Source organism: Schistocerca serialis, chromosome 3 (assembly GCF_023864345.2).
Source record: "Schistocerca serialis cubense isolate TAMUIC-IGC-003099 chromosome 3, iqSchSeri2.2, whole genome shotgun sequence".
NCBI lineage: Eukaryota > Metazoa > Arthropoda > Insecta > Orthoptera > Acrididae > Schistocerca > Schistocerca serialis.
In genome coordinates, this window is record NC_064640.1 from 410,520,899 (window position 1) to 410,543,572 (window position 22,674).

At 40.1% G+C, this 22,674-nt stretch overlaps 1 protein-coding gene across 2 annotated transcripts in view; it reads right to left on the reverse strand.

The window, feature by feature from the left end:
* The window catches only part of LOC126470273 (probable cytochrome P450 CYP44), a 279,280-nt gene that overhangs the window by 231,167 nt on the left and 25,439 nt on the right, over positions 1-22,674 (reverse strand). For both annotated transcript variants that reach the window (XM_050098015.1, XM_050098016.1), the window contains exon 2: positions 11,954-12,128. In XM_050098015.1, coding sequence (XP_049953972.1) covers positions 11,954-12,128 — 175 coding nt within the window. The remainder of the gene's footprint in view (positions 1-11,953; positions 12,129-22,674) is intronic.

A 22,674-nucleotide genomic window follows, 5' to 3' on the forward strand; every position in this document is an offset into this window, starting at 1 on the left:
GGAGATAATTCGGAGGCTTCCTTTACCAGGATACAGGTCGGCTGGCAGCTTTTCGAGGAGCTCTTTGCAGTGTAGGGGAGTAGCCATGTATGTGAAAAATGGCATCCCATTTGAGTCAATTGATGTTTCAAAGTACTGCACTGAAAAGGTGTTTGAATGTTGCGCAGGTGTGGTTAAATTTAACGGAGCTAAACTTCTAACTGTTGTTATTTATAGATCCCCAGACTCCGATTTCACAACATTTTTGCTAAAGCTAGAGAAGGTTCTTGGTTCACTTTATAGGAAATACAGAAAGTTAGTTATATGTGGTGACTTCAATATTAATTGTATAAGTGACTGTGCAAGGAAGAGGATGCTGGTAGACCTCTTTAATTCATATAATCTTATGCAAACCGTATTCTTTCCAACGAGAGTGCAAGGGAACAGTAGAACAACCATAGACAACATTTTTGTTCATTCCACATTACTAGAAGGGCATTCTGTTAGCAAAAAGGTGAATGGCCTTTCAGATCATGATGCACAAATTTTAACTTTAAAAGATTTTTGTACTGCAACACATGTTAAATATAGTCATCAGCTGTTCAGGAAAGCTGATCCAGTTGCTGTAGAGACCTTTCTAAACCTTATAAAGGAACAAGAGTGGCAAGATGTTTATAGCGCTGATACAGTAGACGATAAATATAATGCTTTTCTCAAGACTTTTCTCATGCTCTTTGAAAGTTGCTTTCCATTAGAACGTTTAAAACAGGGTACTAGCACAAACAGGCAGCCTGGGTGGCTGACTAGTGGGATAAGAATATCTTGTAGAACAAAGTGGCAATTATATCAAAACGTTAGAAACAGTCAAAATCTAAATGCAGCAGCCCATTACAAACAGTATTGTAAGGTGCTTAAAAATGTTATTAGGAAGGCAAAAAGTATGTGGTATGCAGATAGAATAGCTAAGTCTCAGGATAAAATTAAAACCATATGGTCAGTCGTAAAGGAAGTGGCTGGTCTGCAGAGACAGGTCGAGCATATAGAATCAGTGCCTAGTGGGAATGTCCGTGTTACTGATAAGTCGCATATATGTACAGTATTTAATAATCACTTTCTGAATATAGCAGGTGAACTAAATAGAAACCTAGTCCCAACAGGGAATCATATAGCGCTCTTAGAAAAAAGTGTTCAGAGACTGTTACCTGAAATGCTCCTCCATGATACTGACAAGAGGGAGATTGAGTTAATAATTAAATCACTAAAGACCAAGAACTCTCATGGATATGACAGGGTATCTTTATTTACTTTTTAGCAGAATACTGAAGTATTGTTCTATGTATGTTAGCCAAGTTCTCAGCCGTATCTGTAACTTTTCCTTTAGGAGTGGTCGGTTTCCTGACCGATTAAAGTACTCGGTAGTGAAGCCACTTTATAAAAAGGGAGACATTGATAATGTTGACAATTTTAGACCTATTTCTATGCCATCGGTGTTTGCTAAAGTTATCGAGAAGGTTGTATATACGAGTTTACTGGAGCATTTAAATTCATATAATTTGCTGTCAAATGTTCAGTTTGGTTTTAGAAATGGTTTAACAACTGAAAATGCTATATACTCTTTTCTCAGTGAGGTTTTGGATGGATTAAATAAAAGGTTGCAAACGCTAGGTGTTTTCTTTGATTTAACGAAGGCTTTTGACTGTGTTGACCACAAAATATTACTGCAGAAGTTGGACCATTATGGAGTAAGGGGAGTAGCTTACAATTGGTTCGCCTCTTACTTTAAGAACAGAAAGCAGAGGGTAATTCTCCGCAATATTGAGAGTGGTAGTGATGTTCAGTCCCAATGGGGCACTGTTAAGTGGGGCGTTCCCCAAGGGTCGGTGCTGGGGCCACTGCTGTTTCTTATTTATATAAATGATATGCCCTCTAGTATTACAGATGATTCAAAAATATTTCTGTTTGCTGATGACACCAGCTTGATAGTGAAGGATCTTGTGTGTAATATTGAAACAGTAACAAATAATGTAGTTCATGAAATAAGTTCGTGGCTTGTGGAAAATAATTTGATGCTAAATCACAGTAAGACTCAGTTTTTACAGTTTCTAACTCACAATTCAATAAGAACCGATATTTTGATCAGACAGAATAGGCATATTATAAGCGAGACGGAACAGTTCAAGTTCCTAGGCGTTCGGATAGATAGTAAGCTGTTGTGGAAAGCCCATGTCCAGGATCTTGTTCAGAAGCTAAATGCTGATTTATTTACCATTAGGACAGTATCTGAAATAAGCGACATTTCAACACGAAAAGTAGTCTACTTCGCATATTTTCATACACTTATGTCGTATGGCATTATTTTTTGGGGTAATTCTTCTGATTCAAAAAGGGTATTTTTGGCTCAAAAACGGGCTGTTCGAGCTATATGTGGTGTAAGTTCGAGAACCTCTTGTCGACCCCTATTCAAAAATCTGAGAATTCTGACATTGCCCTCACAGTATATATTTTCTTTAGTGTCGTTTGTTGGTAGCAGTATTAGCCTATTCCCAAGAGTTAGCAGCTTTCACTCAGTTAATACTAGGCAGAAATCAAATCTGCATGTAGAATGCACTTCCTTGACTCTTGTGCAGAAAGGAGTGCAGTATGCTGCTGCATCCATTTTCAATAAGCTACCACAAGATCTCAAAAATCTTAGCAGTAGCTCAAACTCTTTTAAGTCTAAACTGAAGAGTTTCCTCATGGCTCACTCCTTCTATTCTGTCGAGGAGCTCCTGGAAGAGCTAAAAAATTAAGCAAATTCCAGTGTTACATTGTTGATTTTCTTCACTTAAACTTACGACTTGTCACCTGAATATGTTTTTTTTTTTATATTTCATTTTATCAGTTTCTAATATCGTGTTATAATTTCATGTATTGACTCGTTCCATGACCATGGAGACTTCTCCTTAATTTGGTCCCACGGAACAATAAATAAATAAATATGAATGACTTCACTTAGGTAGTGATGAAGTGGTGCAAGCAGAGATGATGAACAAAGTCAAACATTCTACGGTCATGGTATTAAGAAACTGGTCTCTCACTGAGAGAAATGTGTCCATCAGCAATGTGACTGTGTTGAAAAATAAATATGTAGACATAAAGAATAAAACTATAGAATGTTAATAAAGTTTGTTTTATTTAAAAATCTTTAAATTTTTCACATAAAAAATTCAGAGGCATTACTTTTCAGCATACCCTTATACAACTGCTCACATACAACAAAAGTCGTGATTTCAAAGACTATGGTAGTGTGGTAGGTAGGTTAACTAGTAGCATGTGAACAGCACAACAAAAATTACTTTTATTCTTACAGAGGGAGAAAACTATTAATTAAAACATCACACAACCTGAAAACAAAAGCTGTTGGATTGTTTCCTATGCTACACACAATGTATTAAAAAACTTTTATTTTGAAAGTATTGGAAAGAAAGGAAGTACTAATAGAAAATTCTGGAAAGTTGTGTATGGTGATGATTGTATTGACATTATTAATGTGTGACATTGGGTTGTTAATTCACACTGTCATCAATCATCCTCCACACAATCTGAACTTGGCCCCATCTGATTTTCATCTATTTCTAAAAACATTAAAATTTAGTTACCAATGTCTTTACCTGGATATAACACCCACACATTCTAAAGTTAAAGTCAAGTGCTGCAACCAGCAAATGTTATCATTGCTGAACTTGTTTAAAATTGTGTTTTTATGTCTTGTTAGTTTAGTTCAAATTGTTGCATGTTCTAAAGGTTATATTCATGGTAACTTGTCATCATGTGGAAAGTGTCGGTAGGTTTACATATGAGACAGTTACAAAACTCTTTCTTTTCAATTTCAATTTGCAATAACATTTGATAACTGCAACATTATCACTTAAATACTACCTACTCAGAAATTCATCTACAAACTAAGAGGAGGTGTCAAGTAGAAATGATTTTGGTTTGTTTTTAAATCTTTCATTATCTGCCAGAACCTTTCATTCATCAGGGCAATGATCATATATTTTTATGGCTGCATTTCTTGCTCCTTTCTCTGCACAAGTAAGGCTATTTTTGTTCCTAGTGTTACATGTATGATTTACATTATTATTTTTAAGTTGTGCCTCATTCTTGACAACACATTTCATCAAAGAGGTAATGTATTGTGGAACTGATGTTAGTATATCTATTCTTTTAAACAGATGGCTATATGAAGTTCAAGGATGGACACCAGATATTATCCTTACAGCAGTTTACCGTGTAATGAACACTTTTTGTGTTGTATGTAACTGCCTCAGGAAATTATTCCATATGACAGCAATGAATTGAAATATGTGAAGTAGGCTACTTTTCTAATGCTTTCATCATCAAAATCACCAATTACATGTGGAGAAAATGTAAGTGAACTCAATCACTTGAGAAAAATCTGCTATACATGATTTTCAATTCAAGCTGTTATCAATATGCACATCTGAGAATTCTGAATGATTGGTTTCATGTATTTCCTTTCACTTGTGCTGTACTGCTAATGATGATGATATATCTTGTTTTGTGGAGAACTGAATGTACTGCTCATTAAATACATTAAAGTTTAATAAACAATGCCAGTGGGTATAACACCCACATAGTCTAAAGCAGAAGTCAAATGCTGAAACTAATAACAATTATGTCCTCAATGCCAAGAAATCTTTGTTTAATGTGAGGTAACAGTATCAATGAATTGAAGATGGCTGCTTGACCAACACTGTTTGTCCATAAGTAAGTACACATTACAGCAGTTTTTGATGCTATCCTGTGAATGAACTGCATTTTTTTCTAGGTTAAGTGACAGACTGTTTACCAAAAACCAATCAATAAAAATTTTGAATATTTCATTTTTTGTTTTAGCCAGTTTGTGCTTCATTATGATGCAAATACACTATGTGACCAAAAGTATCCGGACACCCCCAAAAACATGTTTTTTCTCATATTAAGTTCATTGTGCTGCCAACTAATGCCAGTTACTCCATATCAGGAACCTCAGTAGTCATTAGACATTGTGAGCGAGCAGAACGGGGCACTCTGTGGAACGCACAGACTTTGAACGTAGTCAGGTGATTGGGTGTCACTTGTGTCATATGTCTGTATGCAAAATTTTCAGACTCCTAAACATCCCTAGGTCCACTGTTTCCGATGTGATAGTGAAGCGGAAACATAAAGGGATATGTATAGCACAAAAGCATACAGGCCGACCTTGTCTGTTGACTGTCAGATACCGCCAACAGTTGAAGAGGGTCATAATGTGTGATAGGCAGACCTCTATCCAGACCATCACACAGGAATTCCAAACTGCATTAGGATCCACTGCAAGTATGATGACAGTTAGGTGGGAGGTGAGAAAACTTGGGTTTCATGGTCAAGTGGCTGCTCATAAGCCACCCATCACATCGGTAAATTCCAAATGACACCTCACTTGGTGTAAGGAGTGTAAACATTGGACAATTGAACAGTGGAAAAACGTTGTGTGGAGTGACAAATCATGGTACAAAATGTGACGATTCAATGGCAGGGTGTGGGTATGGCGAATGCCTGATGAACGTCATCTGCCAGGGTGTGTAGTGCCAACAGTAAAATTTGAAGGGAGTGGTGTTATGGTGTGGTCGTGTTTTTCATGGAGAGGGTTTGCACCCCTTGTCATTTTGCATGGCGCTGTCACAGCACAGGCCTACATTGATGTTTTAAATACCTTCTTTCATCCCACTGTTGAAGAGCAATTCGGGGATGGCAATTGCATCTTTCAACACAATTGAGCACCTGTTCATAATGCATGGCCTGTGGTGGAGTGGTTACACGACAATAACAGATTATGTATGTCGAAAGTTAACATGAGTTATCTACCTACTAGCCAAACCACACCTGTATTACACAAGATTCATTACTTCATTCATACTACGCCTTCTTTCACTACCATCTACAATATGGCATTCTTTTATGGGGTTACTGTCCTGCATAGAGTCCTGACCTGAAACCTATAGAATTAGCTTTGGGATGTTTTGGAACACCGACTTCATTCTAGGCCTCACCAACTGACATCGCTACCTCTCCTCAGTGCATTGCTCTGCAATTAATGGGCTGCCATTCTCCAAGAAATCTTCCACCACCTGATTGAATGTATACCTGTGGGAGTGGAAGCTGTCATCAAGGCTAAGAGTGGGCCAACACCATATTGAATTCCAGCATTACTGATGGAGGACGCCATGAACCTGTAAGTCATTTTCAGCCACGTGTCCAGAGACTTTTGGTCACATAGTGTAGCATTATTTCTCCCTAGTCAGTGTAAGGTCTATTGTATCCTGCCTGACAAAACCAGTGAAGCATCCAGAAAGTGAGGAGGAAACAATGTGAAACTTCACAGCTTGAAAGGGTATGTGATGCTATTTCAATGATTGCAAAATCCAGTCAAATTTGCAAAGAACTTGGTTGTATGAACCCACTTACCAGTATGACATTGCATCCCATCTGGCCTGGATGCATGCTCTGATTCAGTTGGAAAGAGGGTCATAAAACCATTGTGAACTCTCCTGAGACAAGCTGGCCCACAACTGCTGCAACTGGTCCTCAGTATCCTGGATATTGGCACTTGGATGAAGTGGTCCTACACAAGTTCTATCAGAGATATATCTGGGGATCTTGCACATCACAAGAGTACCTCAACATCATGCAGACAGTGCAATGTGTGGATGAGTGTTATCCTGTCAAAAAGCAGGCACCAAGATACTATTGCATGAGAGGTAGCACGTGAGAACGCAGGATGTCTGAGGTGTACCACTGTGCTGGCAGAGTTCCTTCAATACCCAATGGCTCCCCACAGTGTGGCTCTCCAAAACACTGGAAGAATTAGAGCTCTCCCCAGGTCACCACCGTACTTGCTGTCAATGGTCATCGGAGTAATGCAGAACAGCAATACATTGCCAAACACAATGAGATGCCATTCATTAGTGGTCAATACTTGCTAGTCATGGCGCCACTCCAAACACAGCTGTTTATGTTCTGACATTAACAGCAGCCAACATAAAGGAAGTAATTACCTAGACTGGTTGCTGCTAGTCTACAACCAATGGTGGGGGATGACACAGATGTTACAGGGAATCCATAACTTGTACTCAGAAGGTATATGCAGCTGTGAAGGGGTTATGAGGTGCTTGGTGCACAATACAGAGATCCTTCCCCTGTGGTGGTCAGTCACGATCGACCTGAACCTTGATGACAAGTATGCCTGCCATCGCATTTCCATGCAGTCCAACATTGGGCCATAGTCATACTCAAATGTCCTATAAATCTGAATGTTGCACAATTCAACCTGCTTGCAAAACATAGATCCACAATGGGACCCTTCTCACACTCCATCAGGTGCTAATAGTGCTGTCTCACGCAAGTACACGGCATTCCAGGCTGTTGACAGTGATCACTCAACATCTGCTGCTGTTATGCACCTTAAATATCCTATCAAGCAGGGTAATAACACTAAACACAAACAACACTAATGCGATCTGGTGGCTGTTCTACGCGTCACAGAGAATTGCTCCTCCATAAACATTTACATACTTGCCAATGGTGTGTATGTTTATGAAGTTACATTGACATCCAATCATGTGTTCTGGGTGCTTCGTTTTCTTTGTCAGTCAATACATATAGCAAGAACAGGAGTGGCTCTAGAATCGAACCCTGTGTAATACCAGTAGTAATTTGTCCCCATGATTCATCACAAGAGCTGCATGAACTATCTAACATAGATATTGCTTCCTATTAGTTAAATGTGAAGTGAACCAAGTACTCAATAAAATAGAAATTTCTCAAAAATAATGTTGTTATTTAGACAGTGAAATGCCTTAGACAAGTCACAAAAATCCTAGGATGGGAAATCTCATCATTCAGGTGTTTCAATATATGATCAGTGAAATAGTCGATAGCAAGTTCTGTGGAGAGACCCTACTGGAAACCAAATAGTGAATGACTCAGAATCTGATAGTTGAAGATATGCTGAACTATTCTTAAATATATCTGAGAAGGAAGTTGATAGTGAAACAGATTGATAGTTATTAACATCTGTTCCATTACCTTTTTTTAAAGAGGGGTCCACCAATGTCATACTTTTGCCTTTCAGGAAAGATATCTTGTGTAAGTGAACAGTAAATATATGGCTGAGAACTGTACCTATATTAGATGAACACGTTTTTAAAATTTTGCTTTAATTGTTGTCAAGCATATAAGAATTCCTTTTTTTAAGAGTTAAGTATTTTCCAGATTTCCCTTGAAGATGTTGGAGTATTTCTGAATTAACTGAATGCTTGTGTTACTGATTATTGCATATACAGCAATACCTTTTCTTTTGAGATGACTGTACCAAGTTTGTCAATTATGCTTAGAAAGTGTTTGTTAATGAACCTTGTTATATCTTTAGTGACAAGGACTATTTGGTCATTATCTATAATTATTAAGATCATCTCATTCCCAAACAGACTCCCTTCTAACTGTGTTATGTATTGTTTTAATTTTATTTTGAGAGTTATTAAATTAAAGCTGATGAGCTTGGTATACTATTAAAAAGTAACAACAGAATGATTTTATGTATAAACAAACATTGGTTAAAGGATGAAGATATAAAACTGTATGTACCATCAGGTTTCAAATTAGCTACATACTACTGCAGACCCAGTGAATCTTATGGGGGTTCATCCATATATGTTAGCCATGGCCTAGACTTAAAGTTTTCTGTTCTTGAAATTAGTGACTTATGCATTAAAGGTGTTTTTGAAGCAGCTGCTTTGATTATACCTAGTATATAGCTCATAACTGTTTCTTTATATCACACTCCTGAAAGTAATGTAGAACAATTTATAGAATGTTTATAAAAACTTGCGATCAGTATACAAAAGTATACTAAATACAAAATATTAATTTTTGGGGATCTAAACATAGACATTAGGAAAATGACAGCCATAAATGTTAATGTAGTAAATATCTTAAGATCCTATAATCTCTTTTGTGCTAATGAAAGTCCTACAAGGCATGTCTTCTGTCTTGACAATCTAATAACAAATGTATACAAATGTGAATTTGAGCTAGTCTTATTTAATGACGATTACCTGCCAGACCATAGAGGTATATGGGTGAAAATAATTACAGAAAAACCAAAAGAAGACCAGGAACAAACTCAGTTTGTGAGACTATTTACAGATAGAAATATCAGCAAGTATAGAGAAGAACTTAAGTCTATAGATTGGAATCCTATTATACATTCCTCCAGAAATGTGGATGAAGTCAGCACATTCCTCAAAGTCATTTCTGAAATCTTCCATACATGCTGTCGACTAGTTAAAAAACAAAACAAAAACAGTTAGGAAGCCTAGCCACTCAACTTTACAGAACTGGTTTTCACCTCAATTACAAAAACTGAGACTATTGGTAATTACTTGTCGTGATAAGGTCAAAAAGGTAGCAGTAGATAAAGAAACTTACAAAAACCTGAAAAGAAAATACAGATCTGAAATTAAAATAGCCAAGTGTAAGGCAAATGGTGATTTCATTAAAAAATCACACAATAAATGTAAGGCTGCATGGAAAGTAATAAAAGCAGAGCTAGGTATGGATATAAACTATAAAGACAACACAAATGCTGCTAACATCACTGTTGATTTCAATCACTTTTTTGTCAACTCTGCTAATCTTAGCCTCTCAACTCAGGGCAACCAGAATTCCAATTCTACACATACACCTATTTCTCACCCTATATCTGGTGGAAATTTTCAACAAAACATTACAGACATAGTGTCAGCTTGTAAATGGAGGGAAGTACAAGTAATTGATATAATTAAAGCAACCTCTAAATTATGATACTCCAAATCTGAAGATGTTTATGTCCTGTAAAACTTTGTGATTAAAAAATTGTAGATCTCATATCATATCCTCTTTGCATACAGATAAACTGGATGCTCTCTGGTGGACACTTCCAGAATGTCTCAAAAAGACAGTGGTAACACCATTTTACAAAAAGGGTGACAAATCCTGTATCAATCATTATAGACCAATTTCACTTGTGCCTATTCTCTCAAAAATAATAGAATATTGTATACTTTAGCAAATATGCATACACCTATCATACAACAATATACTAAATGATTCTCAGTATGGATTTAGGTCAAACTTATCAACAGTCAAAACAGTTAAAAACCGTATCTCTTTTGTACTACGCTCATTCGAGTCAGAATTATCTGCTAAGCCATTTTAATTCACTTGAGTAAGATTTTTGACTCAGTTAACCACAAATTATTATTAGATAAACTGCATTGCTATGGAATCAAACACTTGGAACTCTCACTAATTGAATCATACCTCAGCAATAGAAAACTAATTGTAAATCATAATGGCCGAAAGTCACAGACTGTAAGTATAAAACGAGCTGTTCCTCAGGACCTAGTGCTTGGCCCTCTACTATTTATATTATTTGTAAATGACTTTCTGAGGAACCTACCCTGCTGTAAATCTATCCTCTATGCTGATGACACAACATTAGCTAATTCTGGAAAGGATATAAACAAATTGAAGGAGGAAAGTGAAGAATGTTTCAAATTATGTAATACCAGTTTTAAAGCTAATGGAGTTAACTGTGAACCATGAAAAGACTGTGAAGATAATCTTCAGTCTATCAAACAGTTATCATCTGTTAAACTACAAGGAATACACGTTGACTCGAAATTAACTTGGGACACACATACAAATAATTTTCACTTGGCAGAAAAAAGCAATTTGACGTATTTATGGCATCACTGACAACAAGACCTCATGTAGACCTTATTTTAAAGACTTAAAAATTCTCACAGTCCCATCTCTTCACATATATTGTTGCCTATTAAACATAAAAGAAAACTTAAACCACTACACCATAAGGAAATCTGTTCAACAAAACAATACTCAACAAACAAATATGATTGATACACCCACAACCAGGCTTAAGAAAACCCAATCTAGCTATGAATACATAGGCATAAAATTATTCAACACTTTACCCATACACTCTCACTTGGTTTCACTGGATATTTTCAAAACTAAAACCAAAGTGTGGATACTTTCTATAGTATAGAAGAATTTCAGAATAGATGTAAAGATGACCCAATTTATTGATAAATTAAGGCTTACTGTTACGTATGGATATGGGTGTAGAGGCAGCTATAAGCTAATAGGGTACAATCTGCTATATTTTTTACCGTGTAATATTTTGTTATATGAAGCACAATGTACAAATAACTGTAATTCTTCTGATGACATCGATTGCATGTTAATGCTGAAAGATGGATAAAATAAATAAATTAATTAATTAATCTCTGATTGATGTGAATACATTTTTTTTTTATTTTCTTAAAACTCTTCTCAATAATGACAATACCTCCTATAACATGAAAGCACTTTGACATCTATGATCATTATGCTTCATATGTAATCCAGTTTTTGTTTTCAGTAGCTGCAAGTGGTGTACTACAAAAGGTATTTATTCATCTCCTGGTGTCCACAGGAGATTTTAATGTATGTAGCTCAATGACATTCTGGACCAGTAAAGTCTGAAGTTTGTCAAATATCTGATAAACTCAAAAATTCAAGATACTGTTTCTTCTGAATGTAATCTACTATTTATTTCTGCATCTGACACCAATAATAAAAATTATCTTTCTGCCATGGCATCCATAGCATTAAAGATGTCCATACTAATTGACATTAAGTTGAAACTCATATGTCTGTAAATAATACTCAAGCTGAAATTTATATTTCTACATTTAGTACACAACCTCAATGAATCCCATACAATTTACTACATTGTTTCAATTTTTCATTGTCACAGCACTATCAAAATCTCACAAAAACATTCTTGTCACAATTGATACACGCAGTCACTCTGTTTTTGTCATTACAGCACAGTTTAATTACGTACCCAGCTTATAATGAAGCAAGTTTCCCCACAATGGTAATCTGACTGGACCTGGAATGTCATGAAAAGGTTTTGCTCCTTTATGTGCTGACCGTAAGTACAAATGCATGCCAAAACAGTGTTTTGAAGATTTTAAATGTCTCTGGAATAATAAGTATTCTTGTCCTACTGTTGCCATCTGAAAAAATGAAACATGAGAATTACACACCAATGGAAAATTCAAGACAGATCATAATAAATCACATACACAACTGCATGTGCTGCAAATGCACCCTTCCACACAGCACTTCCCCCCCCCCCCCCCCCCCCAAACACACACACACACACATACTAGAATAGCACATGTCTATCAATTAAAATTTTACAATTACATCCCAAATTAAACATCATATATGAATTCAGCATCCATGAAGTTGAACATTCTTTCCATGTGTACAATAAATTATAAATTCAGTATCAGTATCCTAACACCCAAGACTCGTAGATAACTCCTTTTCTTTGTGAAATCTTCCTACAGCTGTACACTCTAACAGAATAATTTTATTTCAGTCCAGTCAAATGAATGAATACTTATACTAGAAAAGTAGGTATGAAGCTATTGTGAATTTTAACATTGTGGCAGCAATGTTTACAAGTATGATAGAGTAATTTTTGAACCCTAAAAAATTAGTTGTTGGATACTGACATGACACAATTCATACAGTTATAATGCAGCCCACTCTACACGAACTATAGCCTTAGATTTTAGGAACATGCCAATAGGTCTTACATTATCTAATAATTTTGTGTCATTCATGGAATTTCAGCCAATAGCACTGCTAAATGTAGGGCCTCAAAAATCCATCTAAGTCTCTAGGAATAGTTAGGCCTTACTACTTTAACAGAACAACTCAGAATTCAGATTCAGTATTAATGTTTCCGTTTTGATACCTATTGACAGCATTATGGAGACTCCATTATTATTATTATTATTATTATTATGTGGTTAAAGGGACTTAACTACTGGGTCATCAGTCCCTCATTATCATGAGAGAAACATATAACATGGTAAAAAGTGACAAAAATGGGGACTTGGCGACTCCAACTATATAAGCAAGTCAAAGAGTTTAAATGGGCATGACAGTAGATGTAACACAATAGGTAAAAGAAAACAGAGATAACCCAGGCAGCATCTTGTACAAGAGGGTCTAAAGGCACAACAAGGTGAGGGGGGAAGAAAGTAAACTGTGGTCACAGGGCGAGGCTCCCCCTCCCCTCTCCTCCACAACTGCCCCTAACAATGGAAGTGGAGGAGTATTATAGTTTAATGTAAAATCCACTCTCCCTCAGGAAATGCAAACTTTGGTAGTGGCTGTCTCATCATCCGAAAGCATCTGAGGTAGCAAGATAGGCAAGCTGAGAGCATGCCACAGATCAGCCAGCAGGGTGCACTCAACAAGAACATGTGCTATCGTCAGTAGACCCCCGACAACCACACTGAGGAGGATCCTCCAAATGCAAAAGGAACTCATGGGTGAGTATCGTGTGGCCAATGCATTGTCAGCACAACACAATGGCACCTTTCCGAGAAGCCTGGAAAGATGTATGTCACACCTTAGTAGACCCTTTAATTGCTTTCAACATTTTTGGGTCATAGTAGCCTGCCATTCCAATTCTCGATGTCAAGTTAGTTTCCTGAAGTCACCTCTTTAGCTAGACAGTCGGCAAGTCATTTCCTGGAATGCCTATGTGGCTCAGTGTCCAGATGAAGGTCATTATCTTTCCAGAGCTGTAGAGGTCTACCAGTAGGTCCTGGATGTTGGCAACCAAAATATTTTTGGTATAGCACAGGGTTATGTCTTTTAAGCTACTCACAGATTGTTACAGATCAGAAAGTTTGTTGTGGCCTGGGATTTGATCTACTGCAACCAATTCTGTAGTGTATACAACACAGGCACTCAGCAGAGTGTGCTTCTCAAGTCCCCTTGCATGAGCAAAAGCGTAACTGACCCTGTTGTTGACTTTTGATCCGACTGTGTACATGCATACTAAATCAGAATAATCCTGGAGGATCGAAAGAAACAGGTGTTGGAGAAGCATAAGATCAGGATATATCTTGGGGCTGCAAAGGAGGTTCATCCATATCACAGGACAGGGTACAGACCACAGGATGTGTCAAGAGGGAGCTCTAGGAACACAGACTAACCGAGGATGTTGGAGGTCCTTCAGTAGACGAGTCAGAACCCAGCTGGTCTACCCAGTTTTGGGTGAAGCCCACAAACAGTCTGAACTGTTGGTCATGGAACAGAGTTGAGTGACATGGATGAGTCAGCATCTGACAGATTGTGACTGTGTATCTTGCCAGAAACTGCTGTTGTCTAACCCGCAGTGGTGGGACACTGGCTTCCACTGGGAGGGTGTCAACAGGGCTCATGCAGGGCTCACCCATTGCTATTCACACTCCAGTGTGGTGAACAGGGTCCAGCAAGTTCAGTACAAATGGTGCAGCTGACCCATAGGCAACACATCCATAGTCCAAGTGGGACAAAATCAGAGCTTTGTAAAATCTCAGAAGAACTGTGCTGTCCGCACCCCACAAGAGGTGACTAAGAAAATGGAGTGCATTCAGCTTCAGCTTCTTAATGCAAGTTGCCTTGAGCCAGTGAATATGCAACAGCTAAGCTGGCTTGTTGACATATAAAAATACCTAAGAATTGGAAAGTTTCAATGACTTCAAGTAACTGGTCATGAAGATAAATTTGTGGGTGTGAGTGCACAGTCTGGAGTGGACAAAAATGCATAACTCATGATTTTGAAGGAGAAAACTCATAGCTGTGATTCAGGGCCCAATCATGGACTCTCCAGACAGCCCCTGAAGTTGGTGCACAGTGATGTAGAGGCATGATACAGGCAAAGATCATCCACATATACTGATGAAGAGACTGTAGGCCCACTACATTTCCGATACCATCGATGGTGATAGCTGACAGCGTTACACTCAGAACCAATCCCTATGGGACTCCAGTTTCCTGTACATAATGGTTTATGATAGTTGAACCTACTGGACCTGAAACAGTCAGGGAGATAGGAAATTCTGGATAAAAATGGGTAAACTGCCCCAGAAACGCCATTCAAGTATGTAGATACAATGTGATGTCACCAGGTAGTATCGTATGCCCTCTGTAGGTCAAGAAACATAGCAACCAGATGTTGGTAATGTGTGATGCATTGCACACTGCAGATTCAAATGAACCAGGTGATCCTGTGGTGGACTGGAAAGCCCAAAACCCACTTTTGAACCGTGATATATGCCCTCCCTCCAAGGCATCAACAAAAATGACGGCTGATCATTCGTTCAAATAGCTTACACAGCCCCTTCGTCGAAGACATTGGCTGGTAGTTACTTAAAATATGTCGGTCCTTTCACAGTTTCAGGACAGGAATAATAATACCTTCCTGCCATTCAAAGGGAAATAATCCCTCCCACCAAATGCGATTAAAAAGCCCGAGGATATGTTTCATTTTGTCAGCACAAAGATGTTTGAGCATTTAGTTGTGGATTTTGCCAGGTGCAGGGGCTGTATCTTGATACTTCGCCAAAGCACTGTGAAGCTCCCATGTCGTCGTAACTGCTGTCTGCTTCACGTCTGCTGTGCAGCGAGCTACCTTAATTTAAGTATTAACTGTATTTTTCTTACTTGTCACTTCTTCTTCTGTGTGTATTTGCTTTTAGGAAGCTTTAATTGTCGGGTGCTATTAATAGTGTTCCATAGATTTCGTGTTTGTTTTGAATACAGTCAGAGAGAGTCCCTTTAGTCAACCATAGTGCCAGTAGAGTCAGTGTCGTCGTAACTGCCGTCTGCTTCACGTCTGCTGTGCAGCGAGCTACCTTAATTTAAGTATTAACTGTATTTTTCTTACTTGTCACTTCTTCTTCCGTGTGTATTTGCTTTTAGGAAGCTTTAATTGTCGAGTGCTATTAATAGTTCCATAGATTTCGTGTTTGTTTTGAACACAGTCAGAGAGTCCCTTTAGTCAACCATAGTGCCAGTAGTGCTAGTGTTTGTTTTCAATACAGTCCAGAGACAGGTAGTGCTATTTTCATTGTTTTCTACAAGAAGTGCCTAGCAACCACAGTTTAGTGAATAAACAGCCGCCTTTAGTGAATTAGCAGTCTAGTTAAAGGTTGATTAACTCTCTTCAGTAAATTGATTCCTTAGGATGGATAGGATGTGTGACTGCTGTGTACGGACGCAGGAGGAGCTGGCCACTGTTCGCGAACAGCTGAGCGTGTTGATGGCCGCGGTCAGCCGTCTTCAGGCTGCTGCCTCGGAGTGTAGCGGCAGTGGGGAGTCTGGTGCGTCGCAAGGTACACCCCAGGTGTTACATGCTTCACCCACTGTCCCTGCTGTCGAGACATCTTCGCGTGTACTGGGCGCGGTTGGGCCACCCTCTCCCCAAGGGGAGTGGCGGGTTCAGCGGCGTTCGTGGCGCACGAGGCGGAGGGTCAATGTGGAGGCTGGCCGTGTGACATCACCCGCTCTGCCTGTGAGTGGACATGTGGCTGCTCCTTCAGCAAGGTCCGAGCAGGCACATGGGGGGAGGGGTTTATTAGTTATTGGGAGCTCCAACGTTAGGCGGGTGATGGAGCCCCTTAGGGAAATAGCGGGAAGGTCGGGGAAGAAGGCCAGTGTTCACTCTGTCTGCTTGCCGGGGGGTCTCATCTGAGATGTGGAGGAGGCCCTACCGGTGGCGATAGAGAGCACTGGGTGCACCCGACTGCAAATTGTTGCTCATGTCGGCACCAATGACTCCTGCCGTCTGGGTTCAGAGGTCATCCTCAGTTCGTACAGGCGGTTGGCGGAATTGGTGAAGACGGAAAGCCTCGCCCGCGGGGTGGAATCAGAGCTAACCATTTGTAGTACCGTTCCCAGAACCGATCGTGGTCCTCTGGTTTGGAGCCGAGTGGAAGGCTTAAACCATAGGCTCAGACGATTCTGCGGAGATCTGGGGTGCAAATTTCTCGACCTCCGCTATCGGGTGGAGAAATGTAGGGTCCCCCTGAATAGGTCAGGCGTGCACTACACACCGGAAGCGGCTACAAGGGTAGCGGAGTACGTGTGGAATGCACATGAGGGTTTTTTAGGTTAGATACTTCCCTCCCTAGGCCCGACAAGACACCTCCCGAGATGCGGCAAGGTAGGAGTAGGCAAAATGCAACAGGGAATAACAATATTAATGTACCAATAGTAAACTGCAGGAGTGTCTACAGAAAGGTCCCAGAACTGCTCTCATTAATAAATGGTCACAACGCCCATATAGTACTAGGGACAGAAAGTTGGCTGAAACCAGACGTAAACAGTAATGAAATCCTAAACTCAGATTGGAATGTATACCGCAGAGACAGGCTGGACAGTGAAGGGGGAGACGTGTTTATAGCGATAAGAAGTGCAATAGTATCGAATGAAATTGACGGAGATCCGAAATGTGAAATGATTTGGGTGAAGGTCACGGTTAAAGCAGGCTCAGACATGGTAATTGGATGTCTCTATAGGCCCCCTGGCTCAGCAGCTGTTGTGGCTGAGCACCTGAAGGATAATTTGGAAAATATTTCGAGTAGATTTCCCCACCATGTTATAGTTCTGGGTGGAGATTTTAATTTGCCGGATATAGACTGGGAGACTCAGATGTTCATAACGGGTGGCAGGGACAAAGAATCCAGTGAAATTTTTTTAAGTGCTTTATCTGAAAACTACCTTGAGCAGTTAAACAGAGAACCGACTCGTGGTGATAAATATTAGACCTTCTGGTGACAAACAGACCCGAACTATTTGAAAAAGTTAACGCAGAACAGGGAATCAGCGATCATAAAGCGGTTACGGCATCGATGATTTCAGCCGTAAATAGGAATATTAAAAAGGGTAGAAAGATTTTTCTGTTTAGAAAAAGTGACAAAAAGCAGATTTCAGAGTACCTGTTGGCTCAACACAAAAGTTTTGTCTCAAGTACAGATAGTGTTGAGGATCAGTGGACAAAGTTCAAAACCGTCGTACATAATGCGTTACATGAGTATGTGCCAAGCAAGATCGTAAGAGATGGAAAAGAGCCACCGTGGTACAACAACCGAGTTAGAAAACTGCTGCGGAAGCAAGGGGAACTTCACAGCAAACATAAACATAGCCAAAGCCTTGCAGACAAACAAAAATTGCGCGAAGCGAAATGTAGTGTGAGGAGGGCTATGCGAGAGACGTTCAATGAATTCGAAAGTAAAGTTCTATGTACTGACTTGGCAGAAAATCCTAAGAAATTTTGGTCTTATGTCAAAGCGGTAGGTGGGTCAAAACAAAATGTCCAGACACTCTGTGACCAAAATGGTACTGAAACAGAGGATGACAGACTAAAGGCCGAAATACTAAATGTCTTTTTCCAAAGTTGTTTCACAGAGGAAGATTGCACTGTAGTTCCTTCTCTAGATTGTCGCACAGATGACAAAATGGTAGATATCGAAATAGACGACAGAGGGATAGAGAAACAATTAAAATCGCTCAAAAGAGGAAAGGCCTCTGGACCTGATGGGATACCAGTTCAATTTTACACAGAGTACGCGAAGGAACTTGCCCCCCTTCTTGCAGCGGTGTACCGTAGGTCTCTAGAAGAGTGTAGCGTTCCAAAGGATTGGAAAAGGGCACAGGTCATCCCCGTTTTCAAGAAGGGACGTCGAGCAGATGTGCAGAACTATAGACCTATATCTCTAACGTCGATCAGTTGTAGAATTTTGGAACACGTATTGTGTTCGAGTATAATGACTTTTCTGGAGACTAGAAATCTACTCTGTAAGAATCAGCATGGGTTTCGAAAAAGACGGTCATGTGAAACCCAGCTCGAGCTATTCGTCCACGAGACTCAGAGGGCCATAGACACGGGTTCACAGGTAGATGCCGTGTTTCTTGACTTCCGCAAGGCGTTCGATACAGTTCCCCACAGTCGTTTAATGAACAAAGTAAGAGCATATGGACTATCAGACCAATTGTGCGATTGGATTGAGGAGTTCCTAGATAACAGGACGCAGCATGTCATTCTCAATGGAGAGAAGTCTTCCGAAGTAAGAGTGATTTCAGGTGTGCCGCAGGGGAGTGTCATAGGATCGTTGCTATTCACAATATACATAAATGAACTTGTGGATGACATCGGAAGTTCACTGAGGCTTTTTGCAGATGATGCTGTGGTGTATCGAGAGGTTGTAACAATGGAAAATTGTACTGAAATGCAGGAGGATCTGCAGCGAATTGATGCATGGTGCAGGGAATGGCAATTGAATCTCAATGTAGACAAGTGTAATGTGCTGCGAATACACAGAAAGATAGATCCTTTATCTTTTAGCTACAAAATAGCAGGTCAGCAACTGGAAGCATTTAATACCATAAATTATCTGGGAGTACGCATTAGGAGTGATTTAAAATGGAATGATCATATAATGTTGATCGTCGGTAAAGCAGATGCCAGACTGAGATTCATTGGAAGAATCCTAAGGAAATGCAATACGAAAACAAAGGAAGTAGGTTACAGTACGCTTGTTCGCCCACTGCTTGAATACTGCTCAGCAGTGTGGGATCCGTACCAGATAGGATTGATAGAAGATATAGAGAAGATCCAACGGAGAGCAGCGCGCTTCGTTACAGGATCATTTAGTAATCGCGAAAGCGTTACGGAGATGATAGATAAACTCCAGTGGAAGACTCTGCAGGAGAGACGCTCAGTAGCTCGGTACAGGCTTTTGTCAAAGTTTCGAGAACATACCTTCACCGAAGAGTCAAGCAGTATATTGCTCCCTCCTACGTATATCTCGCGAAGAGACCATGAGGATAAAATCAGAGAGATTAGAGCCCACACAGAGGCATACCGACAATCCTTCTTTCCACGAACAATACGAGACTGGAATAGAAGGGAGAACTGATAGAGGTACTCAAGGTACCCTCCGCCACACACCGTCAGGTGGCTTGCGGAGTATGGATGTAGATGGAGATGTAGATGTACCAGAAGTGACATTATATGATAGAGAGCCATGTACATGGTAAGACAGCAGGTAGTGCTCAATAAGGTGTTTCCGGGTCAGTAAATGAGGTTGGTAATTACTGCAAGCAGACATTTCAGTGAAGTGTGCTGCAAAACAATCGGTAAGTGCTGTGGGGGTGGTGGATGGCCACAAATGTGGTGGAGTTTAGTCCATACTTGTGACGATGGGCTGTGTGATCACACATTGCTCCCAGCACTCCTGCTTCCTTTTCTTTATTAAAAACTGCACTTCTGCCCAGAGTCTCTTGAATGCTATTAAATTATCCATAGAGGGATGGTGTTTGTGCCATTGAAATGGACTGAGGCATTCCCCGATAGCTGTGGCTATATCTTGAGAACAATGTGTCACCGGTGCTTATCGAGATGAACTGAAAGAGTAGGGTATCATTACTGATGTAGCATGAGTAATAGTATCAATAGTATCCTGTACCATTTTGTTGAGATCCATCACATGACTGGCTTGCAAAAGTGGCTGTAGAGGAGAAAGCCTGCCCATCAGTTTTCTGGAATGACCAACTTGGAGCACGTTCCTAATGTCTGTGAGTGGAGAGGAAGAGAACGATAGGAAAATGGTCACTGTCACAAAGATCGCCATGCAAACACCACTGAATGAGGAGTAATATACTTGGGCTGCAAACTGCAAGATGAATAGCGGAAAACATTCTGTGGGCCACACTGACAGGGATTCCAGCTCCAGTGCTGAGTAGGCAGACATCTAATTCTGAAAGGTGGTGTTGGGAGATAGCTGGTCCACTGAGTCTAAAAGCAGAAAGGTCTATCTTGGGGCAGATAAACATTACATATTGTCATCCGAACTAACAGGTAGACATTAATGGCCACGGCGTCTAACGTAGTGGTAAGGGGCACCTGCTTGCTGAAAATATCAGAGCATATGAGGGTACAGACCCCATAGGACACTCTCTCAACATTAATCTGATTGGAACAGTAGGGTTTGTAGTTTTTCAGAGCAGGGAGGTGTGTTACTGTAAACTGTGTTTCCTGAAGCACTATGCCAATTACAGAGTAAATAGCTATTAAATGATGGAGTTCAGTCAAATGGCAATAGTAGCTGTTACAGTTCCACTGAAGGAGTGTTGGGGTCAGGTTTGATAAAGTGGCAAATGGAAAACATGTGTGTGATTACTTCGCTGTCAGGTCATGGTCCACCTGATCGCATTATCCATCATCCTTGTGCACAGGCTCAACTGCCGCAGGGCGCGGAACATGCGAAGCCTGAGAAAGTACTTTATTTTTCTGCTTGTCCTTCTGAGACTTTGATTTCTGTGAAGATTTCCCCATTTTATATTCCAGGAGCAAAGAGGACCGTACTTTTCATTAGCCCACAGCCTATGACTGCTGGTCTTTGTCTTGAGACACCTTGCCAAGTGTCTTCATCCCTGATGCCAGAGGATGACTAGGCATCTCTGGCTACACTGATGGTATGGAAAACACCAGTGCTGCAGGCGTAGGGGATGATGGAGCTGAAATTACCTACCCCAACTACAAGGCAGGCCCCGGAATATGAACAGGGCCTGGAGGTGTCATGTGAAGCACTATCATCATGTGAGGTGTGGACTGTGACATGGCAATTACAAAATTGGAGACCATATTGGCCAGATGAAGTCTTTCAAACTTTCTCCTTGCACCTTGGTAAGACAGGCGGTCAAGCATTTTATACTCTTGAATTTCTTCTTCCTCTTGAACAATGAGCATTGCAGTGAATGAGGAGGGTGCAGTTCCGGACAATTGACATATTGAGGGCTTCTCTCATGGAGTGCCCATCCACATGCCCTGCAGATAGCCTCATTGGAACAGCGGGGGGACATGTGTCGAACCTTTGGCACTTAAAACTTCTCATTGGAGGAGGAAAGTAAGGTCTGACATCACATCTATAAGCCATAATCTTTACCATCTCAGGCAAAATGTTGCTGTTGAAGGCTAGGATACAAGCTCCAGTATCCACTCTATTGTCCTTGGGTTCCTTCTGGATGCAGCGAACAAAATGGACTTCACACCATGCCAGATTAGTGTGCAGCTCTTCACCAGTTTGTAGTGTTAGGTCCTGATGGAAGATAACACCTTGAATTCTTTGAGCTTGTTATGATGTGAAATGGTGACTGCTATATCTCTTAACTTGACACAGGCCTGAAGTGCCTGTGATTGGTTGGTGTGCAATGTTCTGATCAGCAAAGATCCATCTCTCATCTTCTCTATTGCTGAAACCTCCTCAAATCAATCTTCAATATTTTCAATGAAAAACATTGGTTTCTTTGTAGCAAAAGAGCTGCTGTTAGTGCGGGACCAAACCAAGAACTCAGCAAACTGTCTACTTCCATTGCTCCTTGCCTGGATCTCATCTTGAGGTATGGACAATGATGTAAATGCCGTAAGACTGTAAACTTCTGGTAGATCCACTTGATTGGCAGGTGCAAAAGATAACAGCACACAGTGGAGAGTTAATGCACCACAGTAAGGTGTCCTTCCCCAAATGACCCGCACTTTGGTAAAATTTGGAAAATGAAGGTCAGATCCAAAAAGGGGACCAGAATTTAAAAAGCCAAAAAAGTGAGGGCGGGGAAGTGTTAAGAAAGTGAAAAGAGCAAAAATCTTCAAAAGTCTGAAGAACAGTCACAAGACCAAGGTAAAAAACTTGACTCAATTAAAAAAAGACT